Source organism: Sus scrofa, chromosome 3 (assembly GCF_054392235.1).
Source record: "Sus scrofa isolate SSC_HxYL_T2T_F1_AM1 chromosome 3, Sscrofa_HxYL_maternal_Yorkshire_Landrace_v2.0, whole genome shotgun sequence".
NCBI lineage: Eukaryota > Metazoa > Chordata > Mammalia > Artiodactyla > Suidae > Sus > Sus scrofa.
Window position 1 is genome coordinate 37,664,169 of NC_139385.1, and position 22,016 is coordinate 37,686,184.

At 45.1% G+C, this 22,016-nt stretch overlaps 2 protein-coding genes across 6 annotated transcripts in view; one reads left to right on the forward strand and one right to left on the reverse strand.

The window, feature by feature from the left end:
• TNFRSF17 (TNF receptor superfamily member 17) overlaps nt 1–22,016 on the reverse strand; it is a 140,104-nt gene that overhangs the window by 86,485 nt on the left and 31,603 nt on the right. For 2 of the 3 annotated variants that reach the window (XM_021088062.2, XM_085017612.1), the window contains exons 1-2: nt 11,716–11,906; nt 9,930–10,152 (exon numbers count right to left, since the gene is read on the reverse strand). The gene's annotated coding sequence lies outside the window, so the exon portion shown is untranslated. Of the gene's footprint in view, nt 1–9,929; nt 10,153–11,715; nt 11,907–22,016 lie in introns of those variants that run through there. The other variant, XM_003124587.7, reaches the window with a different exon arrangement.
• GSPT1 (G1 to S phase transition 1) overlaps nt 12,140–22,016 on the forward strand; it is a 36,578-nt gene continuing 26,701 nt past the window's right edge. For all 3 annotated transcript variants that reach the window (XR_014840774.1, XM_021086589.2, XM_021086591.2), the window contains exon 1: nt 12,140–12,766. Coding sequence is in view for 2 of the 3 variants with exons in the window: in XM_021086589.2 (XP_020942248.1) it covers nt 12,409–12,766 (358 nt within the window). In the remaining variant the exon portion in view is untranslated. The remainder of the gene's footprint in view (nt 12,767–22,016) is intronic.

A 22,016-nucleotide genomic window follows, 5' to 3' on the forward strand; every position in this document is an offset into this window, starting at 1 on the left:
TTGGCCCCAATTCCACGCTGACTCTCCTGTGCTCAAGCCCCTTCATGACCATGCATGTACCCTTTGCTTAAAACATCCCCAGTTTTGCTGTTTGGGGAGACACTGCTTTGGGGAAGACTCCCCAGGATTCTCCTGACTTGCTCCAAGTATTAAATCCTTCCTTCCCCACTCTTTGGCTTGGTTGTGTCTTTTGGCTCAACACCCACCCAGAGGTGAACCCTGTTTTTCACGCAACAATATCATTGTTGTCACCATCATCATCAGCTGCTATCAACGCAGTCTTTCCTTACCTTTTTAAATCTCCCACTGTTCCGTCTTCTTTGTGAAGAATTATTTATGTATTTGTGACTCATTGCAACTCCTTTTCTGCTCAATATCAGCTCTTAGGTCATTTCATTCCAAACTTAATTTCTGTTAATCTAGACTTTAAAAAAACAAACAAATACCCTCAAAACTGCACAACTCAGATTGGGACTTGAACCCACGGGCTGGGACTTGAACCCAGCCAAACCCCGACTGGGACTTGAACCCACTGTCTTTTAAGTAATATCACACTGAGTCTCATGACTTACTGAAGTTCAGGTTCTCTAGGTCTCAGCATAGAAGGAATTCAGCGAGACCTAGAGAATTCAGTGATAGGTAAGAAGTAGATTTATTGGAGTTCCTGTCGTGGCGCAGCAGGGACGAATCTCACCAGGAACCATGAGATTGCAGGTTCAATCCCTGGCCTTGCTCAGTAGGTTGAGGATCCGGCATTGCCATGAGCTGCGTTGCCATGAGCTGTGGTGTAGGTTGCAGACACGGCTCAGATCTGTCGTTGCTGTGACTGTGGTGTAGGCCGGCAGCTACAGCTCTAACTAGACCCCAAGCCTGGGAACCTCCATATGCTGCAGGTGCAGCCCTAGAAAGACAAAAAAAAAAGGTAGATTTATTGAGTGAGGTGGTGTGGACCATCTCAGAAGGTAAGAGCGGCCTGGAAGATACACATTCCAGAGACAGAATACTGGCCATCTTAAAAGGCGAGAGAGCAGCCCTGGGAGAAACACACTCCCAGAAGGCGAGGGGCTCTGAAATACAGGGTGGTGAGTTTTTAAGGCTGGGTTATTTCCTAGTGAGTGTTGGGGGGATGAAGGGGCAGAGATTTCTAGGAAGTGGGCCACCACCCACTTTTTGGCCTTTTATGGTCATGGTGCCTGTGGGTGTGTTGTTTAGATGCTGATGTAATACCCTGCGTACAATGAGGCTCAAGGTCCACTGGAAGTCAAACCTTCCCTGTCTTGGGCCTAATTGGTTCTAACCAGTTCTGGATGCATCTTCAGTAGCTTTTTTTTTTTTTTTTTGTCTCATTCCAGGGCCGCACCCATGGCACATGGAGGTTCCCAGGCTAGGGGTCCAATTGGAGCTGTAGCCACTGGCCTGCACCACAGCCACAGCCACGCCAGATCCGAGCCACATCTGCGACCTATACCATAGCTCGTGGCAATGCCGGATCCTTCACCCACTGTGGAAGGCTAGGGATCAACCCGCAACCTCATGGTTCCTAGTCAGATGCGTTAACCGCTGAGCCACGGCAGGAACTCCTAGCTCTGTCATTCTTTAAGGTTGTGCCCCGCCCCCTTCCCTCCTCTTTCACCATGAAATTTGGTGACTCGGTCACAACTGTGAATGTACCGAAAACCACTGAGTTATACACGTTAACTGGGTGAAGGGTATGGCATGCGAATTAAATCTCAATAAGCTGTTAAAAACAAACACACCACCAGAACGAGAAAGTCTAGCCAAAGTGCAGAGCCAGTCAGTTCACCACAGTGTTGGTTCCAATTCGGACAACGTGTTTGCTGGGTGAGGAAATCAAGCAGCAAGCAGCGTATTCTCTGTATTACTATCTGGGCTTGCGTGCTCCTCGGGTTCCCAAGCATATGAATAATTCAGAGTTAGCTCTGCTCAGCAAGAACAAAACCCTCGGTAGGGATAAACTGGGGGTTTGAGGTGAACCCAGACACACTACCATAAATAAAACAGGTAACCAACAAGACCTATTTGTTGCACAGGGAACTATACCCAATATTTTATAATAACCTATAAGGGAAAAGAATCTGAAAAAGTAGATATACATCTGAATCACTGTGCTGTACATCTGAAACAGAATATTGTAACTCAATTATCCTTCAATAAAAAAGCTTTTTTTTTTTTTTTTTGTCTTTTAGGATGGCACCTGTGGCATATGGAGGTTCCCAGGCTAAGGGTGGGATCAGAGCTGCAGCTGCCGGCCTACACCATAGCAGCACGGGATCTGAACCCACAGGGATTGAACCCGCATCCTCATGGGTGCTAGTCAGATTCATTTCCACTGCGCCACGACAGGAACTCCTAAAAAAGCTTTTTTAAAGGACAAAAACCCTGTTGAGGACTCAGTACTTTCACAACTGAGTAGTACTGAATGCTGTAATTGATTTCCCAACAACCACTTTTTTGCTTTGGATAAATGATTTATATCTGGACCAGTGGTTCTCAAGCTTGGCTTCACAGGCCTCATGTGGGATGTATTTAAAATGCATCAATGCCCACAGTTCTACCCAGGACCAAATAAATGAGAATCTGGAGATGGGCTGGGTTTAAAGCCCACCCCCCAGGTGATTTCAATGTTCAACCAACAAGGCAAACCACTAGTTTAAGAGATCTAATTTCCACAATAAGATACTGAAGCAGGAGATACATGGTCCCAGGCTGAGCAACTGGAATTTGTCCCCTGTGGACAGATACTTCAAGATAAAGATGATGGCAAGAGCAAGGAGCAGCTGGGCATTACTTGGAGAAAAGATAAAGAGATTGGGCGTTCCCCTCAAGGCTCAGCAGAAATGAATCTGACTATTATCTATGAGGACGCAGGTTCACTGCCTGGCCTCGCTCAGCAGGTTAAGGATCCAGTGTTGCCGTGAGCTGTGGTATAGTTCACAGACAAGGCTCCGAACTGGTGTGGCCCTGGCTGTGGTATAGGCTAGTGGCTGCAGTTCTGATTCAATCCCTAGCCTCAGAACCTCCATGGGCCACAGGTGCAGCCCTAAAAAAGTCGACACACACACACAAAAGGATAAAGAGATCACATATTTTTCATCCTTGAGGTCAAGGAGACCCCCCATACTACATATGTGCAGAGAGGTGCTTCAGGGATCAGAGAAGGGAGGGCCGACAAACCATAGCACAGGTTCTGTCAACATCCCAGAATCCCTTGCACTAGAATCTCTCTTGGCTAAAAGATGATTGTGCACATAGGGGAGGGCCCTGAGTCAGGCCAAATGTGGACTCAAGGCCAGACAAAGCAAGATGATTATCCAGAGGAGGCCTGGAAGGACTGCCCCCATACAAGCGACTTAAACCACCCCCAAGGCCTACGGCTCTCTCTCTCTCTCCCTCCCCTCATTCATCCCTGCCTCCCCAACCCAGGCCCGCCTGCGCTTTCTCTGCATATATCTTCTCTCTTAATACACACTTTATTTGCCTCACTACTCTCAGTCTCTGCCATTTTTTTTTTTTCCCAGAGGCACTGGGACTGGGCATCTATAGCAAGCCTGCTGGCCCTCGAGGTCCAGTGGTTAGGGTTCAGCACTCTACCCCTACAGCCAACAATATCACTTCACGTCCATTAGAATGGTTATGGTTATTATTTAAAAATAAAAAAAAAAGAAAGAAGAAAGAAAATTACAAGCTGGTAAGGATGTGGAGAAATTGTGCACTGCAGTGAAACCGTCAAATGGTAGAGCGAATATGGGAAAAAGTATGGTGGTTGCTCAAAAAATTAAACACAGGAGTTCCTGCTGTGGCCATGGGATCAGCAGCATCTGGGGAGCGCTGGAGCACAGGTTTCATTCCCAGCCCGGCACAGTCGGTTAAGGATCCGGCACTGCCATGGCTGCGACTTAGGTTGCAACGGGGTCTCAGATCTGATCCCTGGCGCAGGAACTCCATATGCCAAGGGGCTACCAAAAAAGAAAAAAAAAAAATTAAACACAGAATTACTATATGATTCTGCAATTCCACTGAAAGCAGGGACTTGAGCAGAATATTTGTATACTCATATTTGTCACAGCATTATTCAGAGTAGCCAGAAGATGGGAGCCACCCAGTGTCTGCTGACTGATGAATAGATAAAGTGTAGCCTATGTAGACAATGAAATATTATTCAGCCTTAAAAAGGAAGGAAATTCTGACATATGCTACGACATGCATGAAACCAGAGGACGGTGTGCCAAGTTAAATACATTATTTATCACAATGGGATTCCATGTCTATGAGACACCAAGAATAGTCAAAGCCACAGAGACAGAAAGAAGGGTGGGTGCCAAGGGCTGGAGGAGGGGGATTCACAGGGAGGAAATGGAGTTAGTATTTGATGAGTACGGAGTCTCAGGGTGGGAAGACAAAGTTGTGAAGACGGATGGTGGTGATGGTTGCCCAACAGCGTGAACACACTTAACGAACTGAACTGCATACTTAAAAAGGCTCAAGTGGCACCTTTTGTCTGTTTGTGGGTTTTTAATTTTTTTTTTTTTTTCTTTTTAGGACCACACCTGTGGCATATGGAATCTCCCAGGCTAGGAGTAGAATTGGAGCTACAGGTGCAGGTCCCGGCCTACACCACAGCCATAACAACTCGGAATCCGAGCCATGTTTGTGCCCTACACCACAGCTCATGGCATGTTGCCGGATCCTTAACCCACTGGGTGAGGCCAGGGGTGGAACCCATAACCTCATCGTTCCTAGTCAGGTTTGTTAACTACTGAGCCACAAGGGGGACTCCTTCAAGTGGTAAATCTTATGTTACATTTATTTCACCACGGTAAAAAGAGAGAGTTCTCCTTTTGAAGAATGGGTAGGTGAATCAATTCAGGCCAATGACATGGGAGGAGATACATCATACAAGGCTTCTGGGAAAAGCTTCCTCATTCCTAGGGAGTTTCCATTGTACTGCAGTGGCAATGAATCCGACTAGTAACCATGAGGTTGGGGATTCTGTCCCATGGCCTCCCTCAGTGGGTTAAGGATCTGGCGTTGCTGTGAGCTGTGGGGTAGGTCGCAGATTCGGCTCGGATCCTGCACTGCAATGGCTGTGGCTGTGGCATAGGCTGGCAGCTGTAGCTCTCATTAGACCCCTAACCTGGGAACCTCCATATGCCGTGGGTGTGGCCCTAAAAAGCCAAAAAAAAGGGTTCCTCATTCCTAGAAGGGAGCTGCATGCAGGATGAGATGCTCTGTCTTGTTTCTCTGGATGTGGCATCTGGAACCTTCTCTCTCATCTGGAATGCTGCCTGAGAATGAAGCCAACACCCAGTGCAGCAGACAAACAGAAAGATGTAGGTCATTGATGATGTCATCCAGCCACCAAACCAATGGACTAAGAAGTCAGTCCTATCCTATGGTTTATAGTTATGTACGATAATACATTACGGTGAAGTTTAGCTTGAATTGAATTTCTGTAACTCGCTGCTGAAAGGATCCTGACATTTGTACAAGTACTGTTGGCTCAACAAAAAATTGGAAATAACCTAAAAGTCTATCAGTAGGGAAATAGGTAAACAAACAAAAAAGATATATAAACATAGATGGAGAAGCTCTCCTGAGGCACAGTGGGTTAAGGATCTAGCATTGTCACTGCCATGGCTTGGGGTACTGGGTGGTTCGGGTTCAGTCCCTGGCTCAGGAACTCCCACATGCAGCAGGTTCCATCAAAACAAACACACAAACAAAAAACCCCATAGATGGAGGTACTCTAGAGCACAAACACAAGAAGTCAAAGCAGGTTTTGTATACTGTATATAAATTTTAAAACAATACAGTGTATCTTTCTTGATTTATATGTTATATGTATACAAAATAGGTCTTTAAATAGATTAGATGGATCACATTAACTATGTAATAGTGGTTGCCTTTATTGAGAGGGTAGAATGGGACAGGGATGGGGGTAAAAGAGAGAGGTGGCATGTACACTGGAACTGTTGTATTTTTTATCTTAAAACAGCAAACAAGATTTTGAGATGTTAACAACAGACAATCCAGGGATTCTATGTAGGTATATGAGTGTTTGTGATTTTTTGGTACAATTCTATGTTTATAAAATCATCAAAGGTGGAAAAAAAATCCCTCTTCCTCAATGCTACCCTTGGCCCAAACAAATTTTTTTTTTTTTTTTTTTGGTCTTTTTGCTATTTCTTGGGCCACTGCCTCAGCATATGGAGTTTCCCAGGCTAGGGGTCCAATCGGAGCTGTAGCCACTGGCCTACACCACACCCACAGCAACGCGGGATATGAGCCACATCTGTGACCCACACCACAGCTCACAGCAACACCGGATCCTTAACCCACTGAGCAAGGCAAGGGATGGAACCGCAACCTCATGGTTCCTAGTCAGATTCGTTAACCACTGTGCCACAAAGGGAACTCCAGCCCAAACAAATTTAATTAAAGAAGGTAGGAAAAAATTTTTTGGTAAAAACTTGGCAGCTGACACTAATATCTGTATAATTATAAGTGGGCTCTAAGGGTTCAGAAATATGGCTTTTTGTTAGTATGAGAGTTTTTAACCTTTTAATTTTTTATTTTGAAGTAATCATAGGATCATACGAATTTGCAAAAATGATAACATCTTACATAACTAAGCAGAATCAAGACCCTGAGATGACTACAATACAATTAAGTAGACTACACTTTACTGGAACTCCACCTGTATAATATTTTTAATTTTAAATTTTTTTTTGGGGGGGGGCATGGCATGCAGCAGCTTGATATGGGATCTCAGACCAGGGATTGAACCTGGGCTGCAGCAGTGAAAGTGCCAAGTCCTAACCACTAGACCACCAGGGAACTCCCTATTTAATCTATTTTATTAGTATCATTTTTTAAGACACAGTGTAGATAGCTTTTATTTATCTATTTAACTTCTTTTCACTTTTTAGGGTTGCCCCTTTGGTACATGGAAGTTCCCACGTTGGAACTTGAGTTGGAGCTACACCTTTTGGCCTATACCACAGCCACAGCAACGCAGGATCCCTGTCTCAATGATCGAGGCCAGGGATCCACCCACAACCTCATGGATACTAGTCAGGTTCATTTCTGCTGCGCCATTATGGGAACTCCTCTCTCTCTTTTTTTATATATTTATTTATTTTTGGCCATGCCTATGCCATGTAGAGGTTCCTGGGCCAGGGACTGAAACCACCCCACAGCAGCGACCCCAGCCACTACAGCGACAATGCCAGATCCTTAACCTGCTGTACCACAAGAAAACTCCTTGTGTTTTTGGCTGCTCCAAGGCATATGGAGTTCCCAGGCCAGGGGTAAGGGTGAACCTGCGTCCCAGTGCTCCTAAGATGCTGCTGATCCCATTATACCACAGTGGGAACTCTGAGAGCTCCTTTCTTTTATTTTTGATGTCTTTTGGTGACTAAAAGCAATTTGCTTATCAAGGAATTAAAGGATAAACAAAAAGTGGTATATCCATACAGTGGACTAGTACTCCATCATAAAAAGAATAAAGCACCAAGGTGTGAATTAAGTTTTAAATAAACCTATAATATTTTATCTGGAAAAAAAAAAAAAGAATGAAGTACCAATACATACTACAACATGGATGAACTTTGAAAACCTTTTGCTAAGTGAAAGAAGCCAGACACAAAAGGTTATATGTTGTATGACTCCATTTACATGAAAGGACGAGACCAAGTGACTCTTAGAGCTAGAAAAGGAGATTGGGGTTTTCAGGGCAGTGGGGAGAGGAGGGGGCGAGCATGTTCCCATGGGAACAGGAATTGTTCCTACAAGTTCTGTGTTTCCTTACGGCCTGATCAAAATGTTTTGGAAATAGATAAAGGTACTGGTTGCACAACATCATAAAGGCACTAACTACCACTGAATTGTTCACTTTAAAATGACTAATTTCTTGTCATATGAGTTTTATCTCAATAAAAAAAATTTTTTTAAGCAATTTGCTTGTTGTAAGGTTAAGGATCCAACATTGTCACTGCTGTGGCATGGGTTCCATCCCTGGCTCAGGGAACTTCCACTTCTACATGAGGTGGGTCGAGAGCCAAAAAAAAAAAAAATATATATATATATATATATATTATATATACGAAAACTTATAATTTCTTCTCCCATCTGCTCTCCTCTCCACATCCACTTCCACCCTACAAATACATCTTTGGCTGACTGTTTAATATGTAACTGTCCACATTTTTAAAAGCTTTAGAATATCCAGAGAGATACATATGTTTCCTTCTCTCCTGAATCTTTCCTTAGTACTTTATCCACCTCAGCCAAGCAGTGTTATAGGTGATGGGAAACTCAATGGTGAATAAGAGAGATGCACGGAATTAATTTTCTAGTAAGAGATGGGCAGGGAGCATGAACAAAATAAAAGCAGACACAACAGTAGAGAGTGACAGGGGCTGGTGGAGGGCCAAGGTGGCTGGGAGAGGTCTCTGAGCTGAAGACACAACATCTGAACAAAATGACAACAAGCTGGAGAGGTGAAGATCTAGGGAAAGAGCAGCCAAGGGAGAGGAAAACAAGTTTCTAGAAATAAGACTATACTCGGTACACTGAGTCACCAGGTATTTCTCCTTTACCATGTATTACGCACGTATTTCCATGTTGGCATCTAGTCTGTTTCATTCTTTTTAATGTTATCACATATTATTGATACACCATCACTTATTTAACCACTTCCCTGATGATGGACATTTAGGTTGTTTCCAATTTGGAGCTGCTGCAAAAAAAGCTGGAAAGAAGAGCTTTTCCCACTTGTGCTCAAATTTCTGTAGAAAACAACTCGAGGAGTGGGACTGCTGCATCAGTGTCCACGCGTGACCACACATTTTCACCCACCAAAAGCCTGGAACAGCTGTGAGTTATTCTATCAGTCTCATGTTCAGAAGCCTAAAAGATAAACTCTGAGGTTAAAAAAACAAAGACGATGTACTTGTTCAACAGGTGCAAATGCTGAGACTGATTTAAAGGCAGAACAATTAAGGGTGGGAAGACCACAGAGAAAGAGAGAGAGAGAGAGAAGGAATGCCAGCAGGGGGATTTGCTTTGAAAGATAGACATTATCTGCAGTGAAGTGGCTCAGACCTTGAACAAGAATAGCTTTGCAAAGTAAAGCTGTTGTCAAGCTAACCTTGTGCTTCCATCACACAGAACAGCACGATGTCCTTGGAAAACTATTTCTTAACGTTGATAGTCCTGCATCTAAACCACCCCAAATGAGTATAAAAGGGCAGTATCGTCCCAAACTCCCTACTGATTCACTCATTTATTCATTCAAGAGTTTGTTTTTGTTTTTGTTTTTGTCTTTTCTAGGGCCACACCCATGGCATATGGACGTTCCCAGGCTAGGGGTCGAATCAGAGCTGTAGCTGCCGGCCTATGCCAGAGCCACAGCCATGCCAGATCCGAGCTGCGTCAGTGACCTACACCACAGCTCAGGGCAACACCAGATCCTTAACCCACTGCGCAAGGCCAGGGATCAAACCCGCAACCTCATGATTCCTAGTTGGATTCGTCAACCACTGAGACACGATGGGAATTCCCATTCACAATTTATTAAGCATGGTTTCTCTGCCAGGCATTATACCAGGCAATGGGGATATAAAGATGAATAAAAGATTCTGACCTCAAGTGCTCAAACTTAGCACAACAGTAATTAACAAGAAGAGCTTATTTCCTGCTTGCAGCTGTTTCTCAACCCTGGCAGGTCAAGGCTTTCAAAAACCAATAGAGTGGATGCTTTCCTGAACATCCATAACCATCCTATTCAGGGACAGGGAAGTTAACGACATCAACTTTTCTAAGCTGCAGTTTTAGCAGTTTCTTTGTCCCTAGAAGCACCAGGCACAAAGAAACTCGACTAATTTAATTAGATGTGAAGAACTAACCTATCGGGGTGATCACCCACTGCCCTCCATCCAGGCAAAAAGTCTTGAAGTTGGGGATCCAATGACAAAGGGCGGCAAGGTTCGCTATTTGAGTCAGCGGCTCGCCTTGGCACTTTCTTGGGAGCAGATTGGGGAGAGCAAATCTTGAGCGAGAAGGCACTTGAAGCACTTTCAGACATGTGTTTTCTTCTTGTGAAGCTCATTCAATAGCGATGCAGGTCTCCTGTATAGGAAAAAAAGTCTGATTTTTATATCAATCATTGGGATATTCTCTCTCAATTTGAGGACAATCATTTAATATCAACATTATTTTTTTTTCCTTATTTTTATTTATTTTTTGGTCTTTTTTAGGGCCACACCCACAGCATATGGAGGTTCCCAGGCTAGAGGTCTAATCGGAGCTGTAGCTGCTGGCCCATGCCAGAGCCACAGCAACTCGGGATCCAAGCAGCGTCTGCAACCTGCATCTGTGACCTACACCACAAAACCCACTGAGCGGGGCCAGGGATAGAACCCACAACCTCATGGTTCCTACTCGGATTCATTAACCACTGAGCAACCTTGGAAACTCCAATATCAACTTTAAAGTGGGACATTCTTAAAGATGCAGCGAGGTCTTTGGAGAACCCTAATAATTGGCTGTAACCAGAACTTTGTATTAATGAGAGTTATACATCTTTTGTGTGTGTGTGGGGGGGGTGGAATCAATGTCCAGAATATTTCCAGAGCAATGAACCACAGACCCATCTAGAAACTTAAAGTCAGCCTTGTTATAATGGATGTCTCCGGTTTAATATTAATTTAATATTAAACCCAATTTCAAACCACTTTAGAATATGATTATGTTTTCAAAGGTAACAGACAGCTCTGTTGTGATTTGTCTCATTAGGCTGAGTTCTTTTATCTTTAAAATAGATGTTTAAAATTAATACCTAGATTTAGGTTTTGGAGCTTAACATAAGGTTTTTAAGAAATATCTTTGTGTGTTCTCTGTACTCTGTACAGACTGTACTCTGTAATTTCTAGCAGATAAATGACACTCTGCTAGACTGGCCCTCTGTCTAGACTTCTAGCAGGAAAATATCAACAATATGTTTTTCTCTGTTTTGGGCTCCGTAACGGTGAATTACAGGAGAACTTAACAGGTATTAAGAACAAGGCTATTTTCCCACTTCAAGCAGTTGGGTCTAGGTTTTTATCTTTCACTTTTTCTCTTTTCCTGGGTTCACCGAACCGCGACCTGGCCGCATGAGACGCAGTCAATAAAGTACTAAGGCAAAACCTGAGCAAATCCTACCCTTCAAAAGAAAACCACTTCACCTAAGGGTGCAAACGAAGTTGGACGCACAAAAATAACCCTGTTAGTTGGCTACATCATGGAATACGGCAATCCTCTGTTTGGTTTGCAAAGCCCTTGGCAGGGAGGAGGAAGGGATGGAAAAGTTTGGGTGAAGGCTTTATGACTAGTCATACAGGCAGTGAGTCATTGTAAGTTTCCAGTTAATAATCCCCTCTGCCGAGGCAGAGCCTGGGCCCGAGCGCTTTACAAGCCACTCTACAGTTCAAGTTGTCATGTCTCACGGTTTTATGGTCTCGTCCACCAAGTGAATACAAAAAATGAAAGACACCCCGCGTCGCCTTTGAAATGTGGGGCAAATTCTGGCTGGGGGCGGGGAGGAGGAAGGTGGAAAGAAAGAGAACAAGGTAGGGAGGCTGTGAGGCAGGGAACACAGAGGGCTGGTGAAAAGAGAAGGAATTTTCAGGAGTTGAAAGCTTTTCTTTCCACCTTAGATCTGCTGTCCGTTTTCCCGCGTCCAGTGCGGAAGGACAGAGCGGACACCCCCGTGGGCTGAGAGACCTGCAGTCCGCGGCCCCGCGAGAAGTCGCGCCAGGGCTCGCTCCTACCCCGGCCCCCACCCGGTGACAGGTGGGGCCGCTGAGAGGTGACCAAACCTCCGCCTTCTCGCGCTGCCTGCCGGGAGACGGCGCCGCTTCCGGTTGCTCCCGGCCCCGAACTCCGACTCCCGTCGGCCCCCGGGAAAACCGCAGCGGGGTCGCGCGGGTGCTGCCGGAACTCGTAGTTCCGCCTTCGCCGCGACTCGTAGCCGGAAACGGGGCCGGCCGGAGCCGAAAACTACCGAGGCGAAGGTACGGGTGGCGGCGAGGGGTCAATTCGCACCAGGCGTGGGGTTGGCGCTGAGGCGGTCGGAGGTGGTTGGAGGTGGTTGGGGTTGGGTGGGAGGAGATCTGCTAGCACACACGAGGAGGGTTGAGCCGTTGCTGCCGCCGCGGTCGTCGTTGCGAGTGCGAAGCCGGGATTAAAGGTGCTGCCGCGACGACGCCGGAGATTGTGTAGTTAGCTCTCCCAGCCTCTCTGCCTCGCAGCTTCCCGGGCTCAGCGCGGCCTGCTCCACCCCGGCCCATCGCCCCCGCCTCCATTTCCCGCCCTCTCTTCACCACACACACGGCCCCCCCGATCATGGATCCGGGCAGTGGTGGCGGCGGCGGTGGCGGAGGAGGTGGGAGCAGCAGCGGCAGCAGCAGCAGCGACTCGGCACCGGATTGCTGGGACCAGGCGGACATGGAAGCCCCCGGACCGGGACCGTGCGGCGGCGCCGGCGGCCCTTTGGCAGCGGCGGCGGCCGAGGCCCAGCGTGAGCACCTCAGCGCGGCCTTCAGCCGGCAACTCAACGTCAACGCCAAGCCCTTCGTGCCCAACGTCCACGCCGCGGAGTTCGTGCCGTCCTTCCTGCGGGGCCCGGCCCAGCCGTCAGCACCCCCAGCTGGCGCCGCCGCCAACAACCACGGAGCCGGCAGCGGCGCGGGAGGCCCTTCGGGTAAAAGGCCGGGACGCCGCTCTTTCCTGGGTTGCGGGAGGAAGCCGGGCGGGGAGGACAGGAGCAGCCGGCCTGGGAGCCTGAGCCCACCTGGGATGGGGATCGGAGTGGGGTCGGGAGCGCGCCAGGCCAGAGGCGCGTGGTCGTGGGGCCAGGCCGCACGTGGGGAGCTGACAGCGGCGCCGGCTGTCCTGGGTGGGGCGCCCCGGGGCCAGGGTGGCGGCCTGCGCAGGGTGGCGGCGGTGGAGGGCCGGGCGGGGTGGGAGCAGCGTGCGGGGCACACCACTGGGGCCGAAGGCCCGAGACCCGCGGCCGGCCTCTTTTTCCGTGGGGCCCCACTTCCCCGCTGGAAGTGGGGACCGTATGGGACGGAGGGGGACCGCCGCTGGACAGTGCCACGAGGCCTAGAAATGAGGACAGATGGAGCCTAGGGTCGGTCGGGTGGTTGTCGAGAGCGCTGAGGGCTTGGGGAGGACGAATGCTGGAGTTTTCCCTTCACCTCGGTCTAGACGAGAGAGCGTCTCGCCGCGATTTCTGTTATTGAAACTGTAATTACGTTTTAAATATCTATGGCACGGAACCATCCTGAAGGAATCCCAGGATGCATTGCAGTCTTGCGATCCGGCAGAAACAGTTGGCTATCAATAGATCTTTTTTCACTCTTAGCATTTTGTAAGCTTGTGGAGTTCACAGATGTCACAGAGTTCGTTTCTCACTTAACATTAAAGTGTGTACGTTGATCATGTGCCCTTTTTCTCACGTGGGACTGACTTTTCTCCTTAGTTGGTGATAGGTTTAGCATTTTTACTGCGTTAAAATCTTTTACCTTATTCAGGTTACTTGGTATATATAACTCGCTCTCCGTGTTCATGTGTCAGGAATTAGTCTATTCAGACACCTGAGCATTTGTTAGAACTTCATAGCTGTCGCGTGCCGTTTTGACCATAGCTAGTAGACTTTCTGTGGTTTCCAGTTCAGTCTTCAAAAATCTTCCTGTATTTAGGCGCTGCTTAAGTGGTAGCATGCTTTCAAGCAGGGATTTTGTAGGAATGTCAATTGAGTGAATTTTATTTCTCTTTAAAGTCCTATATTGTAATATTTCTTACACAAGTAAGACATCTTAAAAGTGCTCTAGGAGTTTTGTTTTTTCAGAAACTTTGGCTACAGTTTTCTCTCTAAAGGCAAAAAGAGAGTTTGGGGAAATGCTTTTGGGAAGTATGTATGTGAACACACGGTTTGGATTTGGTTGTTTGATTGACTGGTATTTTTAATTGTGTGAGTAGCAGCTGATGTTTGCCCTTTGAACAAGGAAGCTTAGCTTTGCTTAGAGCAAGTCCTTTGGGCCACGTAAACTTACTAACTCCTAAAAGTGCTTATTTCCCTGAACCTTAGCGTGTGGATTGCTTTCATCCAGCCATTTTCTTTTTTGGCCCTCCCTCCTAACTCTGGAGGAATCACCAGTCCCACTCGGACTAGACCTAGGACTCCATTTCCAGCCTATGTAGCCCTCAGCCAGTCATCCAGGGACGGCCATCCTTAGACCTCCTGAGAGCAGTGGTCTGGAACAGTGTCACTGTTGAGTAGACATTGCCTCTTTTGCAGAGGACTATCTTTTCTCTTCCTGATATTTGTCAGTTTGCAGTTTTAATCCTTTCCTCTGTGACACTACTAGAAGTTGGAGAGATACAAATCTGTAGGGAAGTGGTTGTCCCTACCTTATGGTCTTTTTTTCTTTTTTATCAGAAGGCTATTTTGGTATAACTATCAGCTGCTTCTACAAAATGTCAGTTAATGTTAAAAAAAACAAAACAAAAACACAAAACCCACCTATGCCTGTTTGGGAAAATATGGATTTTCTAAATTGAGGTCCAGAGGTATGTGGCACTGTTGGATTACGTGTTCTAGCCCTTGAAAGGTCCATAAATTAGCACCATCAGAGGAGAGAACTATCCTTGGAAGAAGCAGGGAAAAAGTTGGAAATAGCAATTAGGTTGATTTACCAAGGGAAAACCATAAAGTTTGCAAGTTTTTGGGTTTTTTTGTTTTTTGTTTTTACAGTGAGGAAATACACGTAAGTCTAGCTTTTTTTTTTTTTTGTAGTTGATTTACAGTGTTCTGTCAGTGGCTGTGGTGTTTTGTTGTTGTTAAACCATAGCTGAAATTGATGGTGGGTGTATGTTGAACCAGATACCAGGAGAGCTCTTGAGAAAGTCTAGAGAGAACACTGCAATGAATGACTTTTAAAATATGTCTGAAATGGAGTTTCCATTGTTAAGAACCCTACTAGTATCCATGAGGATGTGGGTTTGATCCCTGGCCTAAGGATGGATCCCAGCCTTGCTGTGAGTTGTGGTATAGGTCGCAGTCGAGGTTCAGATCCCAGAGTGTTGCTGTGGCTGGCAGCTGCAGCTCTGATTCCACCCCTAGCCTGGGAACTTCCATATGCCACAGATGCAGCCCTAAAAGAAAAAAATAATAATAAAATAAAATGTCTGGGGTAAATATCTCTCATTCCTGAGAGAAGGATAGTTTTATCTTTTTCTTTCATTCTTCCATATCTTTCTTTTTCTGTCTTTCCCTCTTTCTTTTGAAATAATTTCAGTGGTGCTTTGAGCAACCAGTAGAGGAAGATGCATTTGCACAAAGAGTCATTCACTCTCACTGGCAGGCTGCTGGTTAATGCCTGTTTCCAGCTGTCCCGAGTCAGAACCTGGGATTCATTGTTGACCTCGGTGCAGTCCTCTACAGAGCCAAGTAAACTGGCCAAGTGATGATCTTTGAGACTGTGGAGCTAGAACGAATGCAAATGTAGACGACAGTCGTTGTGTGACTAGAACATACATTTTCTCCTTCCCTTCCTTCCTTCCTCCCTCCCTTCTTTCCTTCCACTCTTTCTCTTTTTCTTTCTTTTTTAGGGCTGCATCTGTGCCATGGGAGGCCCCGGGCTAGGGGTCAGATTGGAGCTGCAGCTGCCATCCTATGCCACAGCCACACAGGATCCAAGCTGCATCTTCAGCCTACACCACAGCTTGTGGCAACATTGGATCCTTAACCCACTGAGCAAGGCCAGGGATCAAACCCACAGCTTCATGGATACTGTGTCTGCTTAACCCACTGAGCTGTAATGGGAACTCCTAGAACATTTTCTATGATAGAATATACTTTTTTAGTTCCACTTAGTTTTTTTATTCTTCAGTGAGAAACAGGTTCACCGGTGTTATTCAAGGTTACCTGGTAGCTTAGAAATTTATTGCTCACAGTTCTGGAGCCTGAAGTCAGATTAGGGTGCTAGGTCGGTGATGCCTCTTTCTTCTTCTGGATAGCAGTCTGCTGACTTGTGTCCTCACAGGGCTACAGAGGCAAGGGAGGTCTCTGGGGCCTCTCTCTCTCTCTTTTTTTTTTTTTTTTTTTTTTTTTTTTTGCTTTTTAGGGCCATACCTGTGGCATATGGAGTTTCCCAGGCTAGGGGTCTAATCAGAGCTGTAGCCGCCGGCCTACGCCAGAGCCACAGCAACGCAGGATCTGAGCCAAGTCTGCGACCACAGCTTATGGCAACACTAGATCCTTAACCCACTGATCGAGATCAGAGATCAAATCCACAATCTCATAGTTCCTAGTCAGATTCCTTAACTACTGAGCCAGGACGGGGCTCCCTGGGACCTCTCTTTATCAGGCACTAATCCCATTCAGGAGGGCTCTGTCCTCAGGACCTAAGGCCTCCCAAAGGCCCCACCTAATACCACTGCTTTGGGCATTAGCATTTCTACATAGGAATTTTGGGAGGAATACAAAACCTTGAGGCCATAGACCTTGGACTTGTAGACACAGCCACAGCTTATGAAGTAATGGTGTAGAGTTCTGTTATCTCCATCTCAACACCTCTCAAAACTCTGCTATTGTAAAATGAATGTAGAATAAAAACTACCAGTCCCTGGAGTTCCCATCATGGCAGCGGAAACAAATCCGACTAGGAACCATGAGGTTGCAGGTTTGATCCCTGCCCTTGCTCAGTGGGTTAAGTATCCAGTGTTGCTGTAAGCTGTGGTGTTAGGTTGCAGATGCAGGACGAGGCTAGGGTCCTGTGTTGCTGTGGCTATGGCATAGCTCTCTTTGGACCCCTAGCCTGGGAACCTCCATATGCCATGGATGTGACCCTAAAAAGCAAAAAAACAAAAAAACCCCCAAACCCCACAAACTACCAGCCCTCAGTAAGTCCTTCGAGGGGCATTAGCTCCAGAATGTTCTGTTTTGTAAGTGTTTGGGTCTTGCTGATATTCCTTGTGGTGGGGGAGGGACTTTTTTTTTAGTAATTGGTATGATTCACAAGCCATCTGAAAAGTTTAGTGTTTTTTTTAGTATATTCACGAAATTATGCCCCATCCCCACTTGGTGAATGCTTGTGAATCACTGAATTTTCCCAAAGGTGACCTCCTCAGGCCACCAGAGAAGATTCCCGAATCAAAGTAATGGCTGTTTGGTCCTGAAGGGCTCCTACATTTTATTGTTATGTGAAAAGATACCAGCCGACCAATAAGTCTAGATAGATGAAAGATAAGGTTCTTGACTGGTTCTTTTTGCTTTTTAGGACCTCACCTGTGGCATATGGAAGTTCCCAGGCTAGGGCTCAATCAGAGCTACAGCTGCCGCCTACACCACAGCCACAGCAGCCCCACTGAATGAGGCCAGGGATCAAAACCGCATCCTCATGGATACTAGTTGGATTTGTTTCTGCTGCACCACAATGGGAACTCCAGTGTTGTCTTTCTGATTAGAGAGAAAGGAATGAAAAAGAGACTAGATAATCTTTTGCAATGAGTTAGCAGTATTAGAATGGAATTTTTCAGTATTAGAATGGAATGTTAATCTCTGGTTTTGCTCAGATAGGTATATTGCAATTAGTGAATAGACATGCCTGCCTACAGAATGAGGAATTTTCTGTGCTAGACACTTGAAGTGACACCACCAAGAGGAACAACTGGTTCTCAAAGAGTCTAGAAAGGGATCAGATACCCAATATACTCTTAAGGGAAGACACTTAGTAAGAGGGCTGTACACAGGGTCTAGAGGACTTTCAAAGCTGAGAATTGTTCACAGGTGCCCTTATATAAATAATTTCAGTCATGTCATCCTAATTATAAAACTAAAGATCAATTTTCAACCAAGTGTTCTTTGTGAATACCATAAGATTGGGGGTGGTTTGTTTGCTTGCTTTCTAGGGCCAAACTTAGGACATATGGAGGATCCCAGGCTATGGGTCAAATCAGAGCTATAGCTGCCAGTCTACACCACAGCCACAGTAATGCAGGATCAAAGCTGTGTCTGCAACCTATACCACAGCAACTCCGGATTCTTAATCCACCAAGCGAGGCCAGGGATCAAACCTGCAACCTCATGGTTACTAGTCGGATTTGTTTCTGCTGCACCACAAGGGTAACTCCTGTTTATTTCTTTTTTAAAAAATACAATTAACATGTAAAATTCACCCTTCTTGTGCTTCCATACTTTAAGTTTGCTAGAAACCTGCATCAGTTATCTTTGTCCTACTTGTGGATAGAGACTTACTTATTTCATATCAAATAGTAGTCAATTACTATGATTCTAGCTATTGGGCATATTAATTTAGAATTTCATTATTCTAGTCACAGTTCTTAAAAATGTGGGTAAAGCAAGAATTTGACTTCTAGTCGAAGGTTCTTGATTATTCTGAGGTCCTCAGACTCCTTTTTTAGCTGTCAGTTGCTGATTCATACCAAAGCTTCTTAAAATTGTGTCCTCTTTTTCCGTAGATTTTAGCAAAGCATTGTCTGGGCTATGGATGTAGTTGGTCTTTCTCATAAATGACTTTGTTCTAGAGAAACCTAGTTGATAAAGTACTCCAGGTTAAATGAGTTCCCCATCATACTCTGCTTTCTAGGTGAGGGAAACACTTAGCAAGGATTTTTTTGAGTTTCTTTCACTAGCCTAGCCTAAGAGTGATCATACCAAATTCCAGACCACATTCTGAGCAGGTAACTGTATGTCACTTCACTTGACAGAAAAAGTGCATACCTTAGCAAATTCCTGTGTATAAAGTAAATAAACTCCAAGGATATATTTACAGCACAGGGAATACAGCCAAAAATTTACAATAACTATAAATGGAGTATAAGCTTAAAAAACTGTGACTCACTGTTGTACATCTGAAACTTACATAACAGGGTACTTCAACTGTACTTCAATTTAACCAAAAAAAACATACTTCAATTAAAAATAAAAAGTGTCCCGTAGAATGTCACTGGTGCAATTTCCTGGTTAGCTATTTCTATAGAATTCCAGTGGGTTACCATACTATTGAGCAGTCTGTCCATCTCCTTTGTGTAGTTTGGTTGCACAGAGGTGTTTTTCTGTTATCTTTGTGCCTTATTGTGATATCTGAAATTGTTTTGGTTTGTGTATTTTAAAATACCTCATTGTTTTTGCAGTAGATAGGATATAAATCATAAATAAGACTTTTAGGGTTGTTTGAAAAATAGAGTGGAATTTTAGTTACACTACAGTAAAGTCTAATCAGGTTGATACGTGGCATTGCTTTTGTGACTGAATAAATAGGTTCTTAGAATGTTAGGGCTAGAAATGACCCTGGCAGTAATACAGTCTCCTCATTTTCAGATGACGAAACTGAAGCCTAGAGATGCTGAGTGAATGCCTAAGGTCATTCACAGACTTAAGGACACAGTCGAGTTTAGAATTCCAAATTTGCCAGCTGCCAGTTTAGTGCTCCCTCTGCGACACCATGCTGTTTAATGTGGGGGGAAAAAAGGCAAGGCTAGAGCTAATTACTACAACCAACATGGATTTTCTGAGCGAGTGGCCCTGGAATTTGCCTTTCTTATATTTCATTCTTAAGAGTTTTTGTAATTATGGGGTTTTGAATTGCTTGTTGTAATAAGTTTGTTAAGCACTTACTGCATGATTAATATACCTCGTGCTTAGTGGGGTGAGGATCCAGTATTGTGATGGCTCAGGTCACTGCTGTGGCATGGGTTCAGTCCCTGGCCTGGAAACTTTCCCATGCTTTGGGCACAGCCAAAAAGAAAAAAAAAAATTAGGGTTCAGAGAAGCTAAGCAAATAGATGTGGTGACATCTGTGAAAAAATGGAGTAGTTAGGATTAGAATCTAGGTCTGATTTCAGAGCTTATTCCAGTAATAGTAACTCTACTAGTCCTTTCCTTGTGATTGGATAGTAAAAGATCTTTTTCCCCTGAGCTGCTTTTCAGAAATTTGGCTTACAAGTTTGTGCACTATGGCACAATCTCCATGCCCTTTCTCACTCAGTAGTAGCTGGGTGACACTGTTATAAGTAGGCAGTGCTCTAATTTGAAGCAATTTTTTTTTCTTTTTGTCTTTCGTCCTCTTAGGGCCGCACCCGAGGCACGTGGAGGATCCCAGGGTAGGGGTCTAATCAGAGCTATAGCCACCAGCCTACACCACAGCCACAGCAATGTGGGATCTGAGCTGCAACACCGGATCCTTAACCCACTGAGCGAGGCCAGGGATTGAACCCACAACCTCATGGTTCCTAATCCGATTTATTTCTGCTGTGCAACAATGGGAACTCCTGAAGTAATATTTTTTAAACAGCTGTGATCACAACTCTCTATAACATTGTGCCTTTTTATTTTTAGAGTGTTAGATAATTAAGGCAAAACCATGGATAACTGTGTATGTTCTGTGGCCTTTTCTTTCTGATGTCCGCCTTTACTATTTTCCAGTGATGGTTGTGGGAGAAAAATACCTCAGCCTGCAATTTTGATGACTTCGTATGGTCACCTGTTTGCTAAAGAATTTGTAGTTCCTGGAGTTCCCATCATGGCACAGTGGTTAACGAATCCGACTAGGAAGGATGCGGTTGCGGGTTCTTTCCCTGCCCTTGCTCAGTGGGTTAAGGATCTGGCGTTGCCGTGAGCTGTGGTGTGGGTCACAGATGCGGCTCGGATCCTGTGCTGCTGTGGCTCTGGCGTAGGCTGGTGGCTACAGCTCTGATTTGACACCCAGCCTAGAACCTCCATATGCCACAGGAGCAGCCCTAGAAAAGGCAAAAAGACAAAAAAAAAAAAAGGGAATTTGTAGTTCCTTACTCAAGTTATACTTTAGTGTCTCTTGAATATTGCTTCTTTAACCCCCTTCTTAGAAAATTGGCTCATATAAAATTGTGTTGACTCTATTCAACCCTAATAGAAATAAAAACTGCGGAAGTTACTTCAGTGAAGACTAACTATATGTTTATGCAGTATACTGTGGCAGCCTGTGGAGGTTATAAGAATATAGAAAAGTCTCCGTGTTTTGGAAAACCAGTCATTCTAGAAGGGCATTATCTCCTAGGAAACATGAACAAGCTATGTGTATGTGTGGGTATCTATAACTGAAAGAAGGGTCATATCTTAGAGGAGTTGAAGAGAACTCCTTAGCCCTTCGGGGGTGGGGTTGATGGGGAGTGGGATGGAAGTAGAAAATCAGATGAGACAAGTTTGTACCGTAATTGAGGAGAATCCTTAAGAGGAACTAGAACTGGGTACATGTGGCTATTTAATTTTAAAATTACAGTTCAATTCCTTGTTCATAGTAGCTACCTTTCAAGTGCTTAATAGCCACAAGTGACTAGTGACTGTCATCACAGCACAGTAATAGAACATTTCCATCATTGCAGAAACTTGTATCGGGCAGAATTGTCACACTGTATCTCACTTCCATTCAGTGTAGTACTCTTGTGACTTGTGTGACAGCACTGAAGTTTTAATTTTTTTTCTTTAATGAACATGCCATTTAGCTAACAGGAGTAAGGTATTTTAGTTAGGATAGCTATTTTACTTATTTATTTATTTGGCCATGCCCATGGCATGCAAAAGTTCTGGGCCAGGAGTTAAACCCACACCACAGCAGCACCTTGAGTCACAGCAGTGACACTACCAGATCCTTAACCCGCTGAGCCATCAAAGAAGTCCTAGGACGGCTATTTTACTTCACTTTATTATTTTTTCTTTTTAGGGCCACACGTGTGGCTTACGGAAGTTCCCAGGCCAGGGGTCGAATTGGAGCTGCACTTGCCAGCCTACACCACAGCCACAGCAACGCCAGATCCTTAACCCACTGAGCGAGGCCAGGGATCGACCCCGCATCCTCATGGATACTGGTTGGGTTTGTTACTTGTAGATGACAAGCTAGGGTTTAAAGCCCGAGTCAGCTCAGTTCTATCTTCTTGCCACTTGTGCC